This window comes from Sphaeramia orbicularis, chromosome 1 (assembly GCF_902148855.1).
Source record: "Sphaeramia orbicularis chromosome 1, fSphaOr1.1, whole genome shotgun sequence".
Lineage (NCBI taxonomy): Eukaryota > Metazoa > Chordata > Actinopteri > Kurtiformes > Apogonidae > Sphaeramia > Sphaeramia orbicularis.
Window position 1 is genome coordinate 36718290 of NC_043957.1, and position 27041 is coordinate 36745330.

Below are 27041 nucleotides of genomic sequence, written 5' to 3' on the forward strand. Positions count from 1 at the left end.
GGCCTGCTTTGTTTATTCCTAGGCCTAACTGGCTGTTGTCGCTGTTTGATGTTTGGTTTAGTTTAACATTACCATGACATGAAACAGAAACAGGTACTGTTGCATTTTGCTGGTCTAATTCATGGTTAATACACAAAAACTACCACAAGTGTTTCCAGGTAACCGGTCACAGCTTTAATCACATCATTTCCACAGTTGTACTTGAAACATAACGAGACTGTATGGAACATAGAGGAAGATTAAATTAGAATATGGTATTATTTTTTTCATATTAGTTCCATTTTTACCGGTTATTACTTTGGCATTTACTACATTACTGGGTTATTATGTTACCTGTGATTACTAGGTTGAAATGTAAACTGCCTAAGCCTTTTTTAAAACTTAAATAATTTTTAATTTATCTATGAGCAGCGCCATCTGCAGGTTCACAGCAAGTAATGACTGAACATGAATTTTTCAAAAATATCATATATGAAATTAAAAGGCCAAAGGTTTTCTGCTCACATGATTGTATATTCAGATTAGACAGGCATATACTGTACATATATACAACATATGAGGTAAAATTATAGAACAGTGAAGGACAGAATTGAACACAAGACTGATCTAAAAGATGAGGTTATGCTGTAGTTGATATTTTTTTTCCCCATTAATTTTAGTTCATTACCTTGTACAGTTATTTAATACCCATCTATAGTTATATCTATATAAGTTTTTAATCTGAGTTATTATAGGATTTGTTTGTCTAGTGTACGCTGCTGGTTCTGAGGACACATTTCTTTCACCTGAAAACATGATGACATAAAAGAACCCTGAACCTTACCACATGATCTATAATGCTGTAACACAAATGTGAGCCTATGTAATTACATTTTAAGATGCGTAATCATGCATTTTCTTATCTGCTCCCAGTATAAAGTATAGCATGTATCAAACCACTAATGGGACATGAATGATTTACCACCCCAAAATAATAATACAATAATTTCTAAATACAGATCTCAAACCATTGTGAATTCTTTGCGCACACAAAGAGTAAACAAATGGGGGGTTAAGTGCCTTGCACAAGCATGTGGATTAAAAACAACAAAGATGTGGACAAAGCAGCTGATGTTTGTGTAACACATTAAAAAAAATATTCAGTTATTTCTGTTCCTTTAGAGGTATTATTATATTACCAGTCTGGACAAAGTAAACCCTGTAAAAAGAGGTGAAAGAGGTGAACTGAAAATGAAAGCCCATTTCTTGTAAACTGCACAGTTCCTTGGGTGTGAAGTATTCTGATAACCCACAGATATCTGTTTTTCTATTCTACAAAGCAAAGTGCACTGAACTTTGATAGAATAAATCATAACATCCAACCATTTTATTTCTTTACTGCTGACATATACAGAGGAAGAACCACTCACTCTGTATATCGTAAAAACTCCCTATGATTAAAAGTAAACTCTGAGATCCCTCATGTCATCTCGAAACTGTAGTAAAATGTTTTTCATGTGAAAAAGTAAACAAGTGGTGCCTGGTACAACAAACCCCGTCCCTTCCTTGTATTGTATCTTATTTTAGCATGGATCCAGCTGATGTCATCATGTCTATGCATGTGCTGATGTCAGTATATCAACTGCCTCTATATATGTGCCAAGTTTAAAGTAAATTGAAACAAAATTGACATTTTTATAGACATTTGAAATTTTGCCCATTATAAGTAAATGGGGGAAAAAAAGAATTAAAAAAAAAAAAAAAAAAAGAATAAAAAAAACAAAAAACTTTGATCTACTTTTCCTAAAATGTAATCACATCTATTCTGGGTCATTGGCAAGTATAAACCTAATTTGGTTTGAATTCAACCAGTAATTTTGCTGCTACAGACATTTGAAATTTTGCCCATTATAAGTAAATGTGGAAAAAAAAAGATTTAAAAAATTCATAAAAATGTTTTAACTTTGACCAACTTTTCCCAAAAATGTAATCAGATTTATTTTGGGTCACTTGTAATCTATAAACCCAATTTGGTATGAATTCAAAGAATAGTTTTGCTACTAGAGTGTTAACAAAAACAAACAAAACCAGTACTCCTTGCCTTCCCTTTGGAGGAGCAAAGGGGAGCATTAATAACAAAAATGTTATGATGAACAGCAGTAAGGCCCACAGAATGAATATTTTCTTTGCATATGTTGGTATCTGTTGTGTCAGGGGCTTATTGCCTTCCGCTGTAAATCATAAATGAACATAAGTCCTCACATTCTGCCAATGAAAGGAATGAATTTACACAGATATTATTAGTAAATATCAGAATGTGACCTGCCTTATTGACAGTAAAGGCGGTTTCTGAGAAATCAGTTGCTCTGTTCTACTGCAAACAGATGATTTCCTCTGTGAAACACGAGGGAAAGCACAAATAGCGAAACTGAAAGTAAACAGTGTCTAAAAGTCGGTAGTGTGTGGGCTGAGGGGAACACTGAGCAGCTTCAGTAGTCCAGTCTGAGGAGCTCATCCACATCAAACAGGAAAAATGGGTGAGAACATTTAATGGTTTTTATTTGTTGATTTGACTTTAAATAATGTTTGTGATTTTGAGACACAATTCTCTCAAAAGGAAGTATTATTTAGTCCCAGGAATATACCTCCTAACACAAGGCTAGACTGCTTTGGCTGCATTATTCCTGGTACCATTCATTTTATAATAGTTTCATCTGTCATGAGTCTGTTGTTGGGGTGACAATGCATTTTTAAAAAAGATAACATACGCAATGTTGGTGGCTCCTGGGTGTTAAATGTTGATTGTAGCTCCCTCTGCTGGTAATGATGGCGATTTCTGAACTGAATGTTTGTAGGTTATGCAGACATTATGGATGTTGAAACTTCTGGTGCATCTGCTCAAACGGCTCGGCAGGACAACTTGCACTATGCAGGTAATATTAACCCTTTTATGTATAGTGGTCACTCCAGTGGACAGTCTTTCTACAGCTGTTCTCTTGTATATTCATGGATTTTGTTGTTTTAGTTCCATATCAGCCAACACAGTTTATGCATCATCCCATACACTGCAATTTATACCATTACTGTAACTTTGCTGTTCTGGATAAACCGGATCTAGAGTAACATGCTTAAGTGTAAATCCATTGTTATTGTTATTAGTCTGTAATTCACAGTTTTTGTAAAAAGTTGTGCTTTTTTTTTTTTTTTTTTCTTTTTGCATGTTATCTCCATGAAGTGAGTAATGACTGGTATTAGCAGAGGTGGGTAGGGTAGCCAAAAATTAGACTCAAGTAAAAGTACTGTTACTTTAGAAACATATTACTCGAGTACAAGTAAAAAGTAGTCATCCAAATAATTACTCAACTGAAAGTAAAAAAAGTACTTAATGAAAAAATTACTCAAGTACTGAGTACTTCCTGAGTAACATCATATTTATTGTTCTTTTAAATTCAACAATTAATAAATGAAATGTTAAAATAAAATATATAGAATAAATATGGGAACATTACAGCTTGTTACAAATATACCTCACAATAATCATTGTTGGTTCCATCACTTGAATATTTCTAGTCTGTTCTTATGGAGGCAGATACTGTGCATGTTTTTCTATTTACTTTTACGAGTTAGCCTCGATATCTTTATCTTAACATATCTTCCCCTTCTGTCAAATTTCTTTAACTCATGTGAGTCATGTGAGTTTTAGGCAGAAATCTTTCTAACAAAACAAAACAAATGGTTTGTCCATTAACAAATGACCAAAAATAAAAGTAACAAGTAGAACGTGCACCATTGTAAAAGAGTAGAAGTAGAATTTCTTCTTCATAAATATACTCGAGTAAAAGTAAAATGTATGTCATATTAAAAGTACTCTTAAAAGTACAATTAATGTAAAAAGTTACTTAAGTAAATGAAACGGAGTAAATGTAACATGTTACTACCCACCTCTGGGTATTAGAATGTTAAAATATGAGAAAACATCAGACATCAGCAGCATTAAAAATGTCTGCTAAAAGTTCATACTGTCTTCCACATATAATTATTGTAGGTAATTCATTTGTCAGACAAACTAGTAAATCAAGTAAACAAACAACTACCCCTGTCTGACAAATGAATTACCTACAATAAGCATTAAAATGTTTTTATTTAATAGTTTTCAGTAAATACATGTTTTCTTGCTCCAAAAATTAAATGCATGGTGTCCAGCTGAGCGGACATTTTTGCGGCTCCATAAAAAATAGGTTCAGAAGAAAATTTTCTTTAGGCATGTTTTTTTCATGCCTAAAGAGGAATAAAAACACTCAGGAAAAAAATCTTGATTAAGGGTCTCATAATTCATGCATGAAAGGGTTAACATCTAACTCTGTATGTACATATACAGTCTAACCGTAGTAGTCAGTGGCAGGTAAAAAGTTAATACAGAGGCCTTTTAATTTCCTTCTGAAGGTGTGGAGGCATCGCACACTATGGCAAAGACTGATCTGGAAAGAGTGAGAAGATACAAGTCTATCATCAACAGTGTGGCAGGAAGAAGAGGAATCGATCCGGCTCTCATCGCAGGGATCATGTCCAGAGAGTCCAGGGCTGGGAATGCACTGGACAGTCAGGGCTGGGGAGACCATGGAAATGGCTTTGGACTGATGCAGGTTGGAACACACACACGAACATACACAAACACACACACATATACACATATACACATACATACACGCTTCTTTAACCCATAAAGACCCAAACATCCACTGGCGACCAAAATCATTGACTTATATAAAAAGTTTAATACCTGTTGATCCACTAATCCTGTCAATCCATGTAAATAATTGGTGTAAAATGCAGTTATTCATTTTTTCATGGTCAACAACTGATTCACCAGTAAAACCCATGGAGTTGAATCAATGACAGTGAATGGACACACTTGTTTTATGTTCAGTTAACAATATATTTTACAGAAAAAAACAAATAGTCTTTGTCTTCAGTTTTCGGTGTTTTGGATATAATAACCCTCAACTTTAATCTGAGTTTTAATGAACGTCTGCATAATCAGTACGGGGTCAAACACAGTAATGTCCTGTCAGAGAGGGAACTTTAATTGATTACCCTTCCGACATTTTTTTCAGTATAAAGTAGCTCCTTTTTTTGGTAATCCCTTATGGTCCAACTAAAGCAAAAATGAAAATAAAAGTAAAAATATGGGTCATTTAGCAACATTAATCTGTCAACTTGTCTCTAAAATGTCCTGTCAGAGAGATTTTGAATACTGTGTTTTGACCCTACATTAAATATAGGAAAATACCAGATTTTCACTTATAAAAGCATAATACAGAGTATAATATAAGAATAAAAGGAGAAAATCACTTAAGAAAGGTAAAAAAAAATAGAGTAAAATTCCTTTGGGAAATGCCACAAAAGCAGCACAGAGTCAGCACAGTATTGCTTCATGTTCATTCCCATCTCTGTAGGTTGATGTGAATCCAAGGGGAGGTGGTCACACTGCACGTGGAGCCTGGAACAGTGAAGAGCATGTGGACCAAGCCACTGGGATCCTGGTGGATTTTATTGGGAAGATAAGCAGAAAATTTCCTAATTGGAGCAAGGAGCAGAAACTGAAAGGTTTGTTTCCCTAAATGTTCAGGCCCTATCTTACTTTCTTCACTGTTTTACTGTATTGGTATGTTCTCTGCAGGGGGGATAGCAGCCTACAACATGGGGGATGGAAATGTGCATGACTATCATAATGTGGACGCCCGCACAACAGGTAGAGACTACTCCAATGATGTTGTTGCCAGGGCTCAGTGGTACAAAAAGAATGGCGGCTTTTAACAACTGAGCCAAAACATCACTTACACCTGATGATGGAAAAGGTCTTTTATGTGTTTGGTTCAATAATACTAATAAAACCACAAAAGGATGTCTTTGTTCATATTAACCCATAAAGACCTAGTGCTACTTTTGTGTCAGTTCCCAAGGGAAAGTTTTTTCTATATTTAACCTTTCTTGACTGATTTATCACCATTTATTATAATATTATCCTCTACGTTTTGCATTTTTTTCAGTATAAATCAGGTATTTTCTTATATGTAATTTACTGATCGAGTAGATGTTCATAAAAGCTCAGATTGACCTTATAATGCCAAACATCATATTTGATACATGAGATTTGAAGCCCTCTGCATGATTAACTGTTCAACTGTGCATATAAAAACTGAAATGGTTCCATCTGCACTCTTCTCTTTTACTTTGTTTTAATTGATTATTATTATTTGTTTTATTATGTTTTAATTGTAATTGTGTGTTTTTAATCCGTCTCTTTTCCATTTTTTGTAAAGCACTGTGAATTGCCCTGTGTATGAATTGTGCTATACAAATAAATCTGCCTTGCCTTGCCATTAGTGTGATATTTTTTTTTCTTAAAAAACCTGATGCATACAGTTAGATAATACAGTACACGGATAATCCACCAGGGGGAGGGATTCATTCACCAGAGGCCTTTCCAGTGACACCACAAGATTGTCATTAATGAGGAAGGAGGCAGAACCAATTTTGAAAAGGAATTACCAATTTGTTAGACTGGTTTGTGTTATATTATGTTGTTGTTTGTTCAAAAACAATATTTGAGCATTGAGACCCGATGTATCAAATATAATACAAAATTGAAACTCATACATGGAAACTGATACGTGGAAAAAAAAAATTTGGGTTGTTCAGAAGGACCAATAAAGGCTTCAGTTTCAAGGAACTGGAATTTTCTGTCAGTGATTTAATGGTTCAGGCTTTACAGGGTTAAAGTTGAGGGTTATTATATCGAAAACAGAGAAAACTGCAGAAAAAGTGATGCTTTCAGTCAAATATATCATTAACTGAACATAAACCAAGGATTTCCATCCACTGTCATTGATCCAACTTCATGGATTTAACTGGTGAATCAACGTTGTAGAAGATGATGGTGTTTCCACGGTAACTTCGGAGCCTCTGAACTTCCAAATGGGTCATATCTGATGACCATGATAAGATAAACTGCATTTTACACCAATTATTTACACATATTGATAGGATTAGTGGATCAACATGTATTAAACAGTTTAGATCAGTAGATGCTTTTGGTCGGTGATGGATGTTTGGGTCTTTATGGGTTAAACTCTCTGTGTGATAGTGACCTGTTTTAATCAACTACTCTGGTGTTACAGCTTCCTCCAGTGTGACAGAAAAATCATGTTTTTTCCCAGGTTTACTGTACCTTAGATTTATACCATGTTTAATCAGTTTATTAAGTAAAAACTCAGCTGTAAAACATCTACTTTCATATCATAACACTTCTTTCTCTTCCTGATTCCAAACCTTGTCACATATTGTATTAAACACAAGTCACTCAAAATAACTGTATATCATATTATTTTAAAAACTTAATAAATTCATCAAAATTCACATTAACCTTCCAAATGTTGTTTCATTGCCTGGGTTATGAAATAAAACAGCATGTGGCATGTGACTGGTATAAAAAACAGTATCTTTTGTCAGTCTCACAACATAGATTAAACTGACATATAAAGTGGTCTAGATTTGAAGTCAAAACAGTCTTAAACGGTGTAAGGGCAGTGGTGCTCCTGGTGCTGCCGCAGGTCCAGTTTATGCAGGAAGCCGTAGAGGCAGTGAGGGCAGCGGTACGGCCGGTTGTCCCTGTGCTTTCGACTGTGGGTGATGAGGTTGGAGCTCTGGCTGAATGCTTTTCCACAGATCTGACACATGTGGGGCTTCTCACCTGACACACAAACACAGCAGGAGGTCAAAATTTACCAAATTTACACAGCAACTGGATAAAGAGGAGTGCATTAACCCTAAAATAACCATCTGGATTAGTTATTTCCATTTTCTAAAAGAGACCACAGTAGTTATAGTATGTTGATTTTAAAGAATTTAGAAAAATGAAAGAACTGTTGAAATCAGAGAGATGATACAGAACAAAAAAAGACAAGGACAAACAGATTTATGAATAGTTTTTACCCAATTGCAGTCACTACACACAAGGCAGAAAAAAAAAAAACATCTGATGTGCAATATGGTTTAAGGGATCAGTGCAATGACGGAAGGTACGTTTGTGTGTGAGTGAATGATTTCTGCCTGTTTTTTGTTTTTTTTTAAACCCATAAAGACCCAAACAGCGAGCAGCTTCCAAAAGCATCTACTGATCTAAACTGTTTAATACCTGTTGATCCACTAATCCTATCAATACATGTAAACAACTAGTGTCAAATGCACTTTGTCATCTTTTCATGGTCATCAGATTTGACCATTTTGGATGTTCAGAGGCCACGTAGTTACCGTGGAAACCCCGTCATCTTCTACAACATTGATTCACCAGTAAAACCCATGGAGTTGGATCAATGACAGTTTTCTCTGGCTATTAATGATCCTGCAGGTGTTTATTATAGTGTTTATTATCTTGGCTGTAATTCATGAAGAAGTTAAACAGCAGAGCCTTTTTCCCAAATTATGAAACTGATCTCTCGTTTAATTAGCACATACACAATATAGCATAGTATCACAGATGCAGATCACAGTGTACTAAAAATGAATCATTCATGTCTCTTTTTGTATATAGTGTAAGTACTCTAAATTTGAATGAATGAATGAATGAATGATAAGTTGTTAGAAATACACAAAAATGATATTAAAGGCACTTGGAGAGTGTTAAATGATATGATTAAAAAAAGTAATAAAAAGAATTTTGCTACATATGTTGTTAAAACTGGTGACACTGTGGTGGAAAATATAGAGGACATCGTGAATATATTTAATGATTTTTTTGTTAATGTCGGTCCTAATTTGGCAAAAGATACTACCAAGTGGGAAAAGGATGATCAAACCTTTGATTTTGCCATTGAAAACAATAATTCAATGCTTCTTGGTGGAGTTTGTGAAAGTGAAGTGTTGGAAGTGGTCAGGAAGTTTAAAAATAAAAAATCTACTGATAGAAATTCCATTGATATGTCACTCATAAAACAAGTGATAAACAGTATCCTTCAACCATTCACTTATGTATGCAACAAATCATTTCAAACAGGCACTTTTCCAGAAAATATGAAAATAGCTAAAGTGATTCCGATTTATAAAAATGGTGATAAGCACATGGTGTCAAATTATAGACCGGTGTCACTGTTACCACAGTTTTCTAAAATTCTTGAGAAACTGTTTGTAAAGAGGTTAGATGACTACATAGACAAATATAGGATATTAAACGATCACCAGTACGGATTTAGGAAAAACCGATCAACATCTTTAGCAGTAATGGAATTTGCAGAAACTATAGCAACAGCGGTGGATCAGAAACAACATACTGTTGGTGTTTTTATTGATTTAAGGAAGGCATTTGACACAATTGATCACTCAATATTACTCCGGAAATGTGAAATGTATGGTATAAGAGGTGTGACGCAAAACTGGTTAAAAAGTTATTTACAAAATAGGTCTCAGTATGTATCAATTGGAAAAACAAATTCACAACTTAGAAAAGTAACATGTGGGGTCCCACAAGGTTCAGTTCTGGGACCCAAGTTATTTATACTTTATCTAAATGATATTTTTATGGCATCTAGTAAGTTAAAATTTACAATATTTGCAGATGATACTAATTTGCTTTATCGGGAGTAAATATGAAACAAATATTAGAAACTGTGGAAAAGGAATTGAGCAAATTAAAAAAAATGGTTTGATGTAAATAAGTTATCACTTAATGAAGATAAAATGAAATTTATGGTTTTTGGTGGTGCTAGGGGAAGTGATGATATAAAACTGAAAATTAATGAAATTGAAATTGAAAGGGTGTATGAAACAAAATTTTTGGGAGTGATTATTGACCATAAACTCTGTTGGAAACCACAAATAGAATATATCAAACGCAAAATGTCCAAAGCTGTTGCAATTCTTTATAAAACTCGAGACTTGTTAAGCAAAAAATGTTTGCATATGTTGTATTGTTCACTTGTAATGCCATATATGTCATACTGTGTGGAAATATGGGGCAATGTGTATAAGACTAATTTAGACCCAATAATTAAACTCCAAAATTTATTAGAGTCATAAACAAAGCTGGTTATCTCCAATCAAGTAATCCACTTTTGTAGAATCTGGTTTACTAAAATTTCTTGACATCGTATATTTAAAAACAATGGAATTTATGTTTCGCGTTAAAAGTAAACATCTTCCTTTTTGTATTCAGAAAATTTTTAAGTTAAGAGAAGGACATTATAATTTAAGAGGGATGTTTGTGTTTGAAAAATGTAAAGTAAGAACAAATGTTAAATATCACAGTGTTTCAGTTATTGGTGTCAAGCTATGGAACGAACTGAAGGATGAAGTGAAATTGTGTAGCTCACTGTTGAGTTTCAAAAAGAATTTAATTGGTCAAATTATGAAGGGCTATGAAAGTAATATGATTACAAAATAACTTATTACACTGAATGTAGTATAATTTAAGTTTAAGTATTTATCTGCTGCAACTTAAGGTGTGGACATGGACTAAGGATGTAAATAGGAGAAGCAGAAATAAGCCTCCGGCTTCAGCTTCTTCCTTTTTCAGTTACAAAATGTGTTAATTTTATGTTTGTTTGGTTTTTTTTAAAATATGTAGGTGTTTTGTTTTGTTGTTTTTTTTTAATATGTATGTGTTTTGTATTTTGTATTTAACTGAAATAAACATTCATTCATTCATTCATTCATTCATTCATTCATTCAACATCTACATGATCACTAAATTAAATATAGGAAAATACCTGATGTATACTTTAAAAAAAAAACACAAAATACAGAAGGTAAAAAATATAATTATTGGTGATAAATCATTTAAGAAAGGTTAAAAGGAGAGAAAAATTGATTTGGGAACTGCCACAAAAGTAGCACTGGGTCACTAATGGGTTAACCCAGTGGTTCCCAACCTTTTTTGGCTCGTGCCCCCGTTTTAACATCACAAATTTCTGGCGACCCCAGACATTCAAAACTGAGACATTTTTTTGCTAAAATGAATTAGTTTTTGATCATGTAATAGTTTGCTATACTATGTTGCAAATTAACGTTAATTTTATATGACATTCAGTCTATATAATGTATATTATTATGGATGGAGGCAGAAAAGCCAGGTGTAGATTACTGCACAAAGTGAGAATTGTATTTTCCTTGGTCAGGATATGTACAGTCAGTCCAGCTTGGATTTACAAGGCTGACAATTAATACTGAACAAACAAGAACTCAAACTATGAATTATGAAAGAGCTGCAGCATCTGAAACCGACCACAATGAACATTTGAAAGATAAACAGTACCACAGTGCTTCAGTTTTAGGCAACCCCACATGGGGTCACGACCTCAAGGTTGAAAAACACTTTTTTATTTGTTTATTTGTTTTTATTTGTATTTGTATTTTTATAGTAGGTTCTGTATGATGCACAGATTGGATGGCATATTTAATTTTGTTGTACTTGTTACAATGACAATAAAGATATTTTAGATTATAAATGGAGTTATGATCAAAGAATCTACAGTTTTGGTGTTATGTCAAAGATATCAGTGTGAGTTTTTGACCACTAGAGGAAGTAATGAGCCACTCTGTAATGAAAACTAACACGGAGGCTGAGCTGATGATGAGAACTTGTAAGGAAGAGACCAAGTGATAAAAGCTAAAAGCCCTGTTTTTGTTTTCACCACTGGACACAGCTGTAAATGAAAAGAATGGAGTTTGATGCTGAAATGCTGTTCTGCAGATGTACATGTTAAGTTGTGATTTACATGAGAACAGAGTTTACTCTTTTTTTTTTTTAACAAGTTATTGCATGTCTTACATGATTACAGGATTTGTAGTTTCAGCCCTAAACACAATGCAGATCAGTTATTCTAACATTCTTGTGTATAGGGTTTTCTTTCTTTCTTTCAGGAAATTTTAAGAAGTTATTTTATTTCCTGCAGTCTGATCCTTTTTTTTTTTTGCATCAAATTGTGCATTTTCTTAATCCTATCACAACACTACAGATTCCTAGTTTTTCATCTCAAGACCCAAGAGGTAAATTTGATGTTGTTATTAGATACAAACCTACAAAAAAAATACAAAACAAATTAGCATAGCATCTACATTTATTAATTAATTTTTAAAAAATGTTTTATTTTCAGTTTTTTATGTGCAATGTGTACAAACAAAATATACCAACAATATAAAGACATAACAGTAATAAGCAAGGCAAGAAGGATAACCTTACGAAAAGAAAAAAAAAAAAGAAGGAAAAACAGTCAGTGCATAAGGTCTTTACAGATAACTGCATTAAATACTTGGTGTAAGAGATGTACCAGTATGGTCTAAATATGGCTGCCAAATTTTCAAAAAGGTGTTATATTGTTTCCTGAGACAGTAAGTGATTTTTAACCTGGGGGATGCAACTGTTCATCTCAAAAGTCCATTCATTAACTAATCCTAGTTCAAATGCATTGTATATGAAATGGATTTTATTGTAAAAGTACATCACGGCAGCTAAATGTCCCCTTTTTAAAAAGATTTTTGGAATGGCTGGTTTAGCTACTTCACTTAATATGAAAAAGTAATCTAGGACGTTAATAAATGCAAACATAAGATAAGGCCTGTTGTGAATTATATCATGATCATTTCTTGGGGAAAAAAAAAAAGAAAGGGAAATAATGTACTGAAGTCATGTGACCTGGAAATAAAACTGTAGTTCAGTGAATTCCACTAAAGTCAGCTGTGGATGGGTCTGTACTGTACTTTCTACAGGGGGTGCACAGACTTACCAGTGTGTATGAATGTGTGTTTCTTCATGTCAGATTTCTGATGGAACCTCTTGCCACAGTACTGACATGGGTACGGCCGAGTGTCTGTATGTATGAGCAGATGGGTGCTGAGGGTGGACGAACGCTTGAACACTTTTCCACACACAGAGCAGCCAAACGTCCGCTCCTGAAACAACACACACTCCAGTCATGGTTTCAGCGTTGTACACCAGATGTGCATGACATGGCACACTGTGAATTATGTACATGTTAAAAAAAACAGATATAAACAAAGAGAAGACATAAATAAGCACAAGTAAAGAGGAGATACTGACCTTGCCCCTGGATGGGGACCGTTCAACCTCTGCTCTGTTGGACTTAATGGGAGCTGGAGACAAAAGTGCTTTACTGCTGTGACTCTTGCATAAGTGAGCTGTCAAACTGGACAGACATGAAAACACCTGAAAAGTAGAGGAGGAGTAATTAGAGTAATCATGTTTTAGTGTAAAGAAAATAATGTATTTGATGTTTTTTTTTTAAGTTTCACACTGGTCATGTTCACATTGACATACGTTATATTTTATTTATATAAACTTCTAATGTCGTGGCCAAAGGTTTAGGGCATAACACAAGTTTTTTTTTTTTTTTAATTTTGTACACTAAATAGGTTTCAAAGACTTTTTTTGACAAATAAATCACATTTAAGCAAAAGATTCATTTGTGTCATTCCATATGTAGCCTTCACATATAAAAATATTATACACATTATAAAGATAAGATAAGATATCACAGCAGCAAAAGATGAAGCATTAAATACAATAAAGAATAAAGAGAAAGATAAAATAAAAATAGCTAAAATTACATAAATGCTACTACTACTACTACTACTACTACTACTAATAATAAAATGGCAAGTGTGAGGGTATAATACAATAAAGAAACAAGTGTGCAGATATAACATTAACCCATAAAGACCCAAACAGCCACCAACGACCAAACCCATCTACTGACCTGAAATGTTTAATAAATTCTAAATCAACAATCCTATAATACATGAAAATAATTGGTGTAAAATGTAGTTTATCATCTTTTCATGGTTATCAGATATGACCCATTTGGATGTTCAGAGGCTCCGTAGTGAACGTGGAAACACCGTCATCTTCTACAACATTTATTCACCAGTAAAACCCACGGAGTTGGATCAATGACAGTGGATGGAGACACTTGGTTTATGTTCAGTTAATGATATATTTTACTCAAAAAGTCATTTTTTCTACAGTTTTCTCTGTTTTGATATAATAACCTTCAACTTTCATCTGAGTTTTTTATGAACATCTACATGATCAGTGAATTAAATATAGGAAAATGCATGATGTTCATTAAAAAAAAAAGAAAAATACAGAGGATAATATTATAATAAACTATGATATATCACTTAAGAAAGGTTGAAGAGAGAGAAATAAAAATCTTTGAAACTGCCACAAAAGTAGCACTGGGTCTTTATGGGTTAATGGTAATGATATGGAAATATAGACTTTTCTGTAATGAATGTAACGTGATTTAAGCCGTTGTAGAGATGCTTACTTTATCACAGAACGGACACTCGTGCCTGGTAGAAGTGGACTTTGTGCGGCTCCTGGTCCTGGTCTCCCTCAGTATCTGAGCCTGAGGACTTGAATCCTCCAGACCCACTGAGGGTTTGTCTGGACATCCGGGTCCGTCTTGTGGTCTGGACCATGCTGTTACAGTGGGGGGGTGAGATTCACTTTTCTTCAAGGGGTTTAAAGTATTTGAACTGATTGGGCTGCACAGCTCAGTGGATGTACAGACTAAGAAGAAAGACAAAGAGGAACATGGTGACACTTACTGAGCCCGTGTGATCCACTCTGTTTCATTACATAGTTATTACAACTGTTTGACTAATAGATGTCTCACAAAAACATGACAAAGAATGTATTCAGTGTCCTGTAAATAAATGTTTAATCCTACCTACCGTAAGATTTAGGAGTGAATTTGTGAAGCTGCTCATTTCCAGCAGAGTGGTTGGTGACAGGGAAATACTGCTGCAGTGATGTGATGACCGATGTGTCTGCTGCACCTACTGTAGATGTATCCCATGAGCCTTTGCGGGGGCTTCTGACCGTAGGCCGAAGGTGGTGCAGTCCTCCTCGCTTCACCAAAAAAGAACGAGGCATCGCTCAAGAGGGAAAAAAGATCTGATGGACAAACAAAATGAAGGTTAACTGGAGGATAAAACAATATTTATTGATTTATTTTGCACATATTTAACATTGATCAAAGACATAATAAAACAGCAAAAGTGCAGGGAGAGACAGGAAGCCTAAAATGGCTTGTGTAAAACCTCCACCTTATAAATACATGAACATTAGAAAAGTTAGGAGACTTCCATAGTGCATACACATACACATACACATACACATACACATGCACATTCACATACACGTACACATACACATACACATACACATTCACATGCACATGCACATGCACATGCACATTCACATACACGTACACATACACATTCACATTCACATACACATACACATTCACATTCACATTCACATTCACATTCACATACACATTCACATACACATACACATGCACATCCACAATAACATTCACAACACATTCACATTCACATTCACATTCACATACACAACACATTAACATTCACATTCACATACACATACACATTCACATACACATACACATACACATTCACATACACATTCACATTCACATACACATACACATACACATTCACAACACATTAACATTCACATTCACATACACATACACATACACATTCACATTCACATACACATTCACATTCACATTCACATACACATACACACACACATACACATGCACATTCACATTAACATTCACATACACATTCACATCCACAATAACATTCACATACACATACACATACACATTCACAACACATTAACATTCACATACACATACACATTCACATACACATTAACATTCACATTCACATACACATACACATACACATTCACATTCACATTAACATTCACATTCACAACACATTAACATTCACATACACATTCACATTCACATACACATACACATACACATACACATTCACATTAACATTCACATTCACATACACATTCACATTCACATTCACATTCACATTAACATTCACATCCGCATACGCATACGCATACGCATACACATACACATACACATTCACATTCACATACACAACACATTAACATTCACATACACATACACATACACATTCACAACACATTAACATTCACATACACATACACATACACATTCACATACACATTAACATTCACATTCACATACACATACACATACACATTCACATTAACATTCACATTCACAACACATTAACATTCACATTCACAACACATTAACATTCACATACACATTCACATTCACAACACATTAACATTCACATACACATTCACATACACATTAACATTCACATTCACATACACATACACATTCACATTCACATTCACATTAACATTCACATCCACATACACATCCGCATACGCATACACATACACATACACATTCACATTCACATGCACATGTACATGCACATTCACATTCACATTCACATTAACATTCACATTCACATACACATCCACATACACATACACATGCACATTCACATCCACATCCACATTCACAATAACATTCACATACACATTCACATTCACATTCACATTCACATTCACATACACATACACATACACATTCACATTCACATTCAATAAAGGATGTACAAATGTAAAGTTCTGCTTAAGTGAAGTATTAATACACAACTACCTAAAACTAGTATGGATTCAGATCAACTTCACTTGTCTTCACAAGGTAATTCTTTTCCATAAGCTCAGAATGAGATAAAACAGATGATCATCCTTCATCAGACTAAGGTATTTGACAGTCTGATAGCAGTGATGATCAATAGTAAAATATAGATTAGTCCAACAGGCTACATATTTAGTTTAACCCATAAAGACCCAAACATCCACCAGCGACCAAAGCATCTACTGATCTAAACTGTTCTGTCCACTAATTCTATCCATGCATGTAAATAATTGGTGTAAAAAGCAGTTTGTCGTCTTTTCATGGTCATCAGATATGACCAATTTGGATGTTCAGAGGCTCCGTAGTTACCGTGGAAACACCGTCATCTTCTACAGCATTGATTCACTGGTAAAACCCATGGAATTGGATCAATGATAGTGGATGGACACACTGGGTTTATGTTCAATTAATGATGGATTGGACTGAAAATGTCACTTTTTCCACAGTTTTCTCTGTTTCTGATATAATAACCCTCAACTTTTATTTGAGCTTTTTATGCTCATCTACATGATCAGTGAATTAAATACAGGAAAATACATGATTTTCACTGAGGAAAAACTAAAATACAGAGGGTAATATTAAAATAAATGGTGATAAATTGCTTAAGAAAGGTTCAAATAGAGAAAACACAATTGGAAACTGAGACAAAAATAGCACTGGGTCTTTATGGGTTAATATATCTCTGCAGTACAGCCGTATTATCTGCAGTACTGTGTTTAAAAGGCCAAGTGAAGCTTTACTGGAGGTGTTTGTGTTGTCCAAAAGAGGGCAGCAAACCTGCACATCCAGACTGTTCACACCCTGTTTGTAATAAAATCACTAATACAACACTGTTAAAAATAAGCTCCACAACAAGTACAAGTTCTGCACTCAACATACAGCTTGTATACAAGTATGTAGAATAATCAAAACAATAACTGTGCAGTAAACAGTGCCAGGTAGTATTTTACCAGCATAAAACATGCTTTTGGATTAATTTGGCTTCGTGTACATATTGTATTTTACTGGTGACATGTTGGACTTAGTTGAACTATTTTGCATATTGTCGGTAGTTCACCCCTTTAAAGAAACTTCCAAATTTCTTTTTCTATATTTAACCTTTCCTTAGTATTTTATCACCATTTACTCTAATACTATCCTATACGTTTTGTGTTTTGTGTTTTTCCGTGAAAATTAGGTATTTTACCACTTTAAATCTACTGACCATGTAAGTGTACATGGTAAATTCAATGATTATTTATATATTTAAATAATAATAAGTGACTTTATGAGCAAAATATATCATATATCATTGTATGTGGGTTTTACTGGTGAATAAATGTTGCAGTGAATGATGGTGTTTACAAATGGGTCAGGTCTGATGCTGTTAAAAAGCTGAGAAAATGCATTTTATCTGAATTATTCAATTATATCGATTTGATTAGCTGCTCAGATCAGTAGATTCTTCTGGTTGCCTGCGGTTATTTAGTTCTTTGAGGGTTAATCAACAGCGGTGTATCATATTCAGTACGATCATTATATATATTTATAATGTTGCTGTCCTTTGAGAACCATGAATTTCTTAAAAGTTGAAAAACAGACCCATTTACAGTTGTGTGACAATACATGAAAGAGGGTTTTCAAATAGATGGTTTATTTTAAGGGGGAGGATTTTCTGCACTATAAATGATGCCTCATCTTTCAGTTCTTCATAAACTTCAAATCAATGCATTTGGAGATGCGTGGCTTTCATTGGAGTGGAAGAGGATGAAAAACTGTAAAAGTGAAATAGTAACTACACTGTAAAAATCTAAATTTTACCAAGTGTATTTTTCTCATTTCTAGTTAAAGTATCTCATCACATTTAAAAATAAGACATAATCACCTAAAGAGTGACTTGTAAATGAGATATAAGAACTTATTTTTAGACCTTGAGATCTTGAAAAGGTTATTTCAAGAAATCTTACCAAGATAATTTTCACTTGATCCATTGGCAGATTTTTTTTTTGCTTAATTCAAGATTTCTTTTGCTTAATTTAAGCAAAAAAAAAAAAAAATCTGCCAATGGAACAAGTGAAAATTATCTTGGTAAGATTTCTTGAAATAAGATTTTCACGATCTATTGTCTAAGAACAAGTTCTTATATCTCACTGAAAAGTTACTCTTTAGGTGATTATGTCTTATTTTAAGTGTTATGAGATATTTGGACTAGAAATGAGAAAAAATACACTTGGTAAGATTTTGATTTTTGCAGTGTAAAGCTGTTTAAAAGCTGTGTAAAAGAAGTGAAGTAGAAGTATAAAATAGTATATAAAAGACAAAACTAGAGTTATTACCATATACCATAAACAAAAAATAAATGACAACCTAAGATTGTTTCAGCTGGTTCTTACTACATAGTGAGACTATATTTTCATTTACTGTATGAACATGTCATGGAAGATTGCACAATTTGGATGAAAACACAGAAATGACTGAATCTGGGTCAGAGCATATGAAAAATAATACTGTACTTCTATTCCATAGTCTGTAAGATGTCACCTGACAAGTATTGAAGTGCGATGATTTTTAAGCATTTGACAAAAGCACAAGGTCAATATCATGAAAGGTCAGCTGTTAAGTAAGTGACCGTCTTAACTTATTTTTACTTTTCACACACGCATGTGTCATCTGTCTTTTACAATTAGCATATATTTATCTCCATAAGTAGTGTGTTAAAATAAAAACCCTGACACTTTCCGTGTCAAACGTAGGCTGTTTCTCCTCTTATACTCAAACAGGAGGTGGTTCAGAGGTTCTAAATCACAGGTTCCAAACATATGGTCCGTGGTCCAAAACCAGCCCGCCAAAGGATTCAATCGGGATGAATTTGTGAAATGCAAAAATTACACTGAAGATATTAGCAATCAAGGATGTTAAAATCATTTTAGTTCAGGTTCCACATTCAGCCCAATGTGATCTAAAGGGGATTAGAGCAGACAAATATGATCATAACCTCGTTTTTTTCCCCCATTGTTTTAGTGTAAAAAAAGCCATATTACATGGAAATGTTTACATTTAGAAACTGCCCTTTCACAAAAAATGTGAACAACCCGAACAAATATGAACAACCTGAAATGTCTTAAGAGTAGAAAGTGAAATTTAAACATTATTATGCCTTTTACTAAATATTTTGTGTATTATAGATCCGCTGTGATCTGTATGTTGTAATTCACATTTGTAAATGATAAACTGAGGCTGATAATGTTGTTAAAAGTGCACTTATATTTCTAAAGACATTTCAGGTTGTTTGTGTTATTCACATTTTTAATGAAACCTTGTAGACGTAAACATTTTCATAATGTAACTGTATTTTTTGTCGGCATTGGTTTATCTGTTTGTCTGTCCGTGTGCAAGATAACTGAAAAAGTTATGGACGGATTTGGATGAAAATTTCAGGAAATGTTGATACTGGCACAAAGAGCAAAGGATTAAATTTTGGTGGGGGTGCAACTGGTCTGCCTTGGTGGAGGTCTGTGCTCTACAAGTGCTTCTAGTTTTCTATTATCTTACCTGGTCTGGACCACCTCAGGTCATACTAGGCTGAATGTAGCCCTGGAACTAAACTGGGTTTGACACCTGTTCTAACTGAAACCTGACCCTGACTATGAGCCGCATCTGAGCCATGTAAGGAGCTCCAGAGACTCCAGTCCAGTGAACTCCTTTAATCTGATGTGAATAAAACAGGATGAATGTTTGCTTTATACGTCACTGCTCATGCTGTGGACAAAGTGCTGTTCTTGAACCAGTTTAATCGCTGCTATCGAGGCCTGACTGGCCCACCTCAGAGTGAGTCCTGAATCCTCCACAGATGGTTTTCGGCTAATCTAAACGTCTATCTGTCACACTGCAATCATCATCACCTCTGACATTTCACTTACTTTGACATGAACTTCATTCGCCTCTAGTTTATGAGAAAAAGACTTACTTATAACAGTCATTTCACAGTTCATCACTTTGACGCAACACTTCTAATGACTCAGTGTCAATGAGGTGAAGGTGTTCAGTGGAGAGACTTGAGGTGTTACACCACATAGCACCAAACTAAAAAGGGAAATAAGGACTGAGTGATATAAACCAAGAGTAAAAGTAACAGCTACATGAAAGGAACCAAATGTGTTAATATCAGTTTCACAGTTAGCTAAATCCTTTATTGTTCACTGAATTCAACTTTTATATTTATACTTTTGTATTGCACTTGCGTCCATTGTTTGCTTCTGCAGGTTGACACGTTCTAGTTGGTATTTTATACCACAGTAAACTGAAAAATGAAACAGCCGAACAGAAACAACTGCACAGTCAGACTAAATTTAGATCAAATCGCTGTGAATGCTGCCTTCAGGTGACCTCAGAATGAATGGACAGACAGTTCAATAAAGGAAGGTCAAATTAGCCCAGCGGTTCCCAACTGTTTTTGGCTGGTGACCCCATTTTAACGTCACAAATTTCTGGCGACCCCAGATGTTCAAAATGGAGACTTTTTTTTTTTTTTGCTAAAATGAATTTTTTTTGGATCATGTACTAGTTTGCTATACTATGTTGCAAATAAATGCTAATTTTAGATGACATTTAGTCTATATGATGTATATTATTATGGACGGAGGCAGAAAAGCCAGGTGTAGATTACTGCACAAAGTGAGAATTTGATTTTCCTTGGTCAGGATATGTACAGTCAGTCCAGCTTGTGTTTACAAGGCTGACAATTAATACTGAACAAACAAGAACTTAAACTATGAATTATGAAAGAGCTGCAGCATCTGAAACTGGCCACAATGAACATTTGAAAGATAAACAGTGCCACAGTGCTTCAGTTTCAGCTTCACAGTTTGTCATGTCTTTTATTGTCTCTATCAACTGACACAATATATCTTTTATTAGTAATTTTTAAAAGAAAATTTTATCAGTTACTGGAAATTTCAGACGACCCCATTTGAATCCCAGGCGACCCCATGTGGGGTCCCGACCCTAAGGTTGACAAACACTGAATTAACCGCCGACTCCATTTAACAAAACTTTTTTGTGATTTGTGTCCTTCTTTGCAGATGGAAATTTAATGCAAGAATCAGATGAAATTCTTGTCATTCTTGTTGGAGGCTCATTGTTCAAATTCTGTGAGTCTCTGGGCCTTGGTAGTCACATTATATGAAAGAGGATAAATATGAGTAGATCTGTGGTAAATATGGTGCACAGGCTGTAAATAACAAGTTTTTAATATTTCCAAAAACTCATGCTATCCACTCTAAGTCTGAACAAAAAAACTGAAATTTAACCTGTGATTTTACAAATACTGATTATATAAAACAAAGAAAGAAACAAATAATTAAAACAAAACAGTTCGGAGCAAGTGTACAACAGTAAAGTTAGGGAACAGGAAATAAACAGCTTCATGCCAGTTGTCATTTTCAGTACAAACCACATACAGATTTTCAGGATACCTACACAGACCATAATTCATAAAAATATGTTGATTATAAATGAACATAACATATTTTATCCTAAATAAAAAAGTAACTTTGCCTAAATATGTTTTGAACAGGTAAGTAAGAGACATCTGTCAAGCAACCCAGAGTTTAATGTCATTTTGTCGACATTAAAATAAATCACACACATCACCATCAGTTATTTTCAGATAAGACAGAAGAGTTTTCGGAAATAAAGATATCAACACTCACCAGATTTTCACTTCAGATCGCAGAGAGTTCACACTAACAGAACAAAGTCGTACAGTGATGTTGGATAATTTAGAGTCAGTGTGTGTCATTTGAGATCTGGCTGATCAGAAGTGTTGTGTGTTGTGTGTTGTGTGTTGTGTGTTGTGCTCTGGCTGCTGCTGTGATGAGACTAAAACAGGACGAGGAAGTGTTTGAGTTCTCAGCCGACTCTCCAACCACAGTGTTTCCTTATACAAAGCCAACACGCTGCACTGTGATCGCACCAACGCCGTCCACCATGACCCTTTGAAACACCTGTACATGGAAAATGTGAAGTTGCAGCAGTGTGAGATGGTTCTACTGAGGAGAGATAAAGTCCATGTAAGAGGAAGAAGGTGGTTGTCTGTGCTAAATTTCTTCTGAAAGTGTTGACATACTTTGTCGACACAGTTGTGTTACAAAACAAACCACTAAGGTCAACTTAAAAAAGAAACTGGCAGATGTAAGAGCATGTTTCTGCCTAATTCTAATTCAGGGTCATATATGCATTAATGAGAAAAACAGACAGCAATAGAAAAAGCAGATATACTTGTGTTTTTAATCACATATTCATTAACTAACCAGATGTACCCAAGTGGATACTCCCTGTATAACCTCAGTAAGAAACAGCTTTTACGTTATTTTAAGATCCAGCAATGCAGTTTCATAGCTTTACTTAAAAAAATTGTCCACTGCAAATGACATTCCATAAAAAAAAAAAAAAAAAAAAAGGATCTGAAAAATACAGACTTGTATGTGCTTGAAGATAGAGTCTGTCCATTGAAATGTTATTTTGCTCTTGTCTTAATTTGCTTCATTTTGTTTTTATTTTGTTCTTTGCGTGTTCGAAATAAATAAATAATAAACAAATAAAAATGGTTGCATTATACTGTTTATGTAAAAAAGCCAAAATGTTCACTGCAAAAAAAGGATGTCCAAAAACAAGATAAAAACATTAAATCTCAAAGGATTCAAAGGAGTTTATTTATCATTCCATCACAAAGAAAGAACAAAACTGGTTACTGAGGACCCGTATTAGCCATATCAATAGAATAAACAACTAATAAATAAATGAATACATTAACCCTTTCATGCAAAAGTCACTCCAGTGGACAGTTCTTCTCCAGCTGTTCTCTTGTATATTCATGGGTTTTGTTGTTTTAGTTCCATATCAGCCAACACAGTGGACACTTACACACCATCCCATACACTGACAATCATACCATTACTGTAACTTTGTAGTTCTTGATAAACCTGATCTGCACTAACATGTCTGAGTGTAAATCAATTGTAATACTAATAATTTAATTTTAGTAATTACTAGCATTAGAATATAATAAAATGTGAGAAGACATCAGATTAGCAGCATTAAAAATGTTTTTATTTCATTGTTTTCATATCACTTTCTGATATTGGGTTTTAAACACGTTTCTTTACTTCAAAAATTAAATGCATGGATATTTTTGTAACTCCATAGGAAAAAAAAAAACTCCATTGTATTGTTTTTTTCATGCCTAAGGAGGAATAAAACACAGAAGAAAACAATCTTGACTAAGGTTCTCACTATTCATGCATGAAAGGGTTAAAATCAACTAAAATTTAAGGCTAATTTAAAAAAAAAAAAAGTAAAATATACGTCTGAAATTTAACTTTAAAATACCTACATAAAATACTGGTACATTTACAACCTAACCTAACCTATACACAGTACACACTGAAGTACAGTACACAAACGTCTGAGGAAAAAGGCACTCAAAACAAGTGAAATATACAGATATAGATGTATGAACACTTAAAATAAGAAAATAACTCTTCAAACAAGATAAATATTTTACACTTCCAAATCTAGGCTTTCTTTTTTTAATCTTGGTAAGAGCCAAATAATTTGCAGTGTTTACTTTTCTGGGACTCAGGAGGATATGAATATCAATAAGCCACATCTATGCACCATTTTTTTTTTTTTATGTCTTTGTTTTCAGTCTTGCTGCTTCGAGAACACCGTTGCCAATAAAGTTAGAATAAAAGCTCATGAAACGATTGTGACAATGTGATTTAATATATCTTTATTAACTTTTATAACCCAAAAAGACCCAAACAGCCACCGGCAACCAAAACCATCTACTGATATGAACTGTTTAATACCTGTTGATCCGATAATCCTATCAATACATGTAAATAATTGGTGTAAAATACAGTTCATCATCTATTCATGGTCATCAGATATGACCCATTTGGACGTTCAGAGGCTCTGTAGTGAACGTGGAAACACCGTCATCTTCTACAACAGGGGTGTCAAACTTGTTATAGTTCAGTGGCCACATTTAGCTTAATTTGAGCTGAAGTGGGCCGGACCAGTGAAATAATAACATAATAATATATAAATAATGTCAACTCCAAACTTTCCTCTATGTTTTAGTGTGAAAAAAGTAAGATTACATTATAAAAATGTTTACATCTACAAACTATCCGTCAAAACCATGTGAATAACATGAACAAACTGAATAAATAAGTGCAATTTTAACAATATTATACTTCAGTTTATTATTTACAGACAAAATTTTGTTAAAATTGCACTTACTTCTCTTAAGATATTTCAGGCGGTTCATATTTGCTCAGGTTATTCACAGTTTTTGGGAAATTATACTTTGTCTTAGTGTAAATACATGAAAATTTTCACATTTACAAAGAGAAAAATTTGGAGTTGTGAGTATTTATAGGTTATTACCATAGTATTTTACTGATCCGACCCACTTTAGATAATACTGGTCTGAATGTGAAAACTGAACTAAAATGATTGTTAATATCTTAGTGTAACTTTTGCATTTCACAGTTTCACCCAAAGGGCCGGACTAAACCCTTTGGTGGGCTGGGTTTGGCCCCCGGGCCGCATGTTTGACACCTGTGTTCTACAACATCGATTCACCAGTAAAACCTATGGTGTCTGACACATAACAGTGGATGTAGATGCTTGTTTTATGCTTAGTTATTGATACATTTTATGACAAAACTCACTTTTCTTTAGATATAATAACCCTTAACTGTAATCTGAGCTTTTATGAACATCTGCAGTGAATTAAATGTACAAAAATACCCAGTTTTTACTAGAAAAATGCATAATGCAGAGGATAATATCCTAATAAATGGTGATAAATCACTTAGGAAAGTTTAAAAAGAGAGAAAAATTAATTTGGGAACTGCCACAAAAGTAGCACTGGGTCTTTATAATAATAATAATAATAATAATAATACTAATAATACTAATAATAATAATAATAATAATAATAATAATAATAATAATGGTTTAGATTTCTAGACTGCTTTTCAAGGAAGAGCTTTTACATAAAACATTTTCACAGTGAGGGAGAAAAGATTCCTCCAAATGTGTTGATATGCCTTTTATTTAGGTTTAAAGGAAATTATGGGAAAGGTCATGACGTAAAGCAGTGAATTTTTTGGGATTTCAACACAAATATCTGACGACTACTGGGGTTAGTGAGGCTGTACTTGTCACTTTGAGGATTGTAGCTTAAATTCTGTGAGTCACGGGTGTTGGGAGTCACAGTGTGTAAGATTTGTGGTAAAAACGGTGAACTAGTTGCTAAATGACTCAGAATAACAGCAGTTCTAAGTATTTCCAGCAGCTTCTCTTCACTCTGATGATGCCCTTCCACTGTAGGGCTGAATGTTCCATGTGAAAGAAGGAAAAAAACATAAACCTCAAACTGTGATTTTGTAAATACGACACTAAATATAAGGTTAAAAATGAAGCGAACTGAAGCCTCGAATCTGAAAGGTGAAAGGTTTTAAGTTTTGGCCATTCTGCTGTTAAAGACAAAGAAATGTGACTCCAAAAAAGGTGTGGGCTTCATTTTCATATTATTGCCCCGCCCCCCAAAGGGGAGGCAAAGGGTATAGTTTTTGGTTCGGTTTGTTTGTGTGTTAACACTCTAACAGCAAAATTATTACTTCAATTCATACCAAACTGGGTTTATGGATTGCCAGTGACCCAGAGGAGATGTGATTACAATTTGGGAAAAGTAGGTCAACGTTTAAATTTTTCATGAATTTTTAAAATCTTTTTTCTTCTCCCATTTACTTAAAATGGGTGAAATTTAAAATGTCTATAAAAACATCAATTTTGTTTCAATTTACTTCAAACTTGGCACATATATAGAGGCAACTGATATTCTGACATCAGCATTAGGTGGATCAATGCCAAAATAAGCTACAATATTAGCGAGGGGTGGGGTTTGTTGTGCCTGGCACCGCTTGTTTTCCCCATTAGAAATGAATACGATTTTTTAGTTTTTAGTAGAATTTATTTGTTACTGTATGAGTATTAAACCGTACTCATGTATCATGTAACAGAGCTATTTTTCTACCATTATTGACTAATTGTGGCCTTTCTCCTCTAATCCCTGTGTACATACTCTTTTTACTTTCATGCAACATATACTGATAAGACATGAAACTTAATTTTTGTTCAGCGATGACGCTGAACTGTGCATCTGCCATTTCAACAATTTCCCCCAGATTAAAACAGTACTCTGACTGAAAGCAGTTGTCACAAAACCACTGGAGTCTGACAGGTTATTTCTATACTGTGATAGTACTAGATATAGACATTCAGATCCAAACCAGTAAAGTCTTATCCACTGGTAATTTTTCTTTAATGTGCCTGTAAAGAAGCACATCA

The 27041-nt window shown here is 34.1% G+C and overlaps 2 protein-coding genes across 2 annotated transcripts; one reads left to right on the top strand and one right to left on the bottom strand.

Moving 5' to 3' along the window:
• Positions 1-2442: 2442 nt before the first annotated feature.
• On the top strand, positions 2443-6012 carry LOC115421217 (lysozyme g-like). The gene is made up of 5 exons (XM_030137003.1): positions 2443-2516; positions 2777-2912; positions 4423-4622; positions 5436-5586; positions 5660-6012. Exons 2-5 carry the CDS (start codon positions 2825-2827, stop codon positions 5794-5796), a joined length of 576 nt encoding a protein of 191 aa, XP_029992863.1. The 5' UTR covers positions 2443-2516; positions 2777-2824; the 3' UTR covers positions 5797-6012.
• A 1008-nt stretch (positions 6013-7020) lies between these two features.
• On the bottom strand, positions 7021-22645 carry LOC115421211 (zinc finger protein Gfi-1b-like). The gene is made up of 6 exons (XM_030136990.1): positions 22328-22645; positions 14731-14953; positions 14322-14566; positions 13073-13198; positions 12759-12924; positions 7021-7732 (listed from the first exon to the last, which is right to left on the bottom strand). The coding sequence occupies exons 2-6, from the start codon at positions 14930-14932 to the stop codon at positions 7551-7553; spliced, it is 921 nt and encodes a 306-aa protein (XP_029992850.1). The 5' UTR covers positions 14933-14953; positions 22328-22645; the 3' UTR covers positions 7021-7550.
• Between the last annotated feature and the right edge of the window lie 4396 nt (positions 22646-27041).

What these genes read in the sequence shown, in the direction of transcription:
- LOC115421217 (XM_030137003.1), top strand. Translation starts at nt 2,825, where the DNA reads ATGTTTGTAGGTTATGCAGACATTATGGATGTTGAAACTTCTGGTGCA. An exon ending in ATGGCTTTGGACTGATGCAG is followed by an intron (nt 4,623 to 5,435) that starts GTTGGAACACAC and finishes CCATCTCTGTAG; the next exon opens with GTTGATGTGAATCCAAGGGG. An exon ending in CAAGGAGCAGAAACTGAAAG is followed by an intron (nt 5,587 to 5,659) that starts GTTTGTTTCCCT and finishes TGTTCTCTGCAG; the next exon opens with GGGGGATAGCAGCCTACAAC.
- LOC115421211 (XM_030136990.1), bottom strand. Translation starts at nt 14,932, where the DNA reads ATGCCTCGTTCTTTTTTGGTGAAGCGAGGAGGACTGCACCACCTTCGG. An exon ending in ATTCACTCCTAAATCTTACG is followed by an intron (nt 14,567 to 14,730) that starts GTAGGTAGGATT and finishes CTTTCTTCTTAG; the next exon opens with TCTGTACATCCACTGAGCTG. An exon ending in ACACACATTCATACACACTG is followed by an intron (nt 7,733 to 12,758) that starts GTAAGTCTGTGC and finishes TTTGTGTGTCAG; the next exon opens with GTGAGAAGCCCCACATGTGT.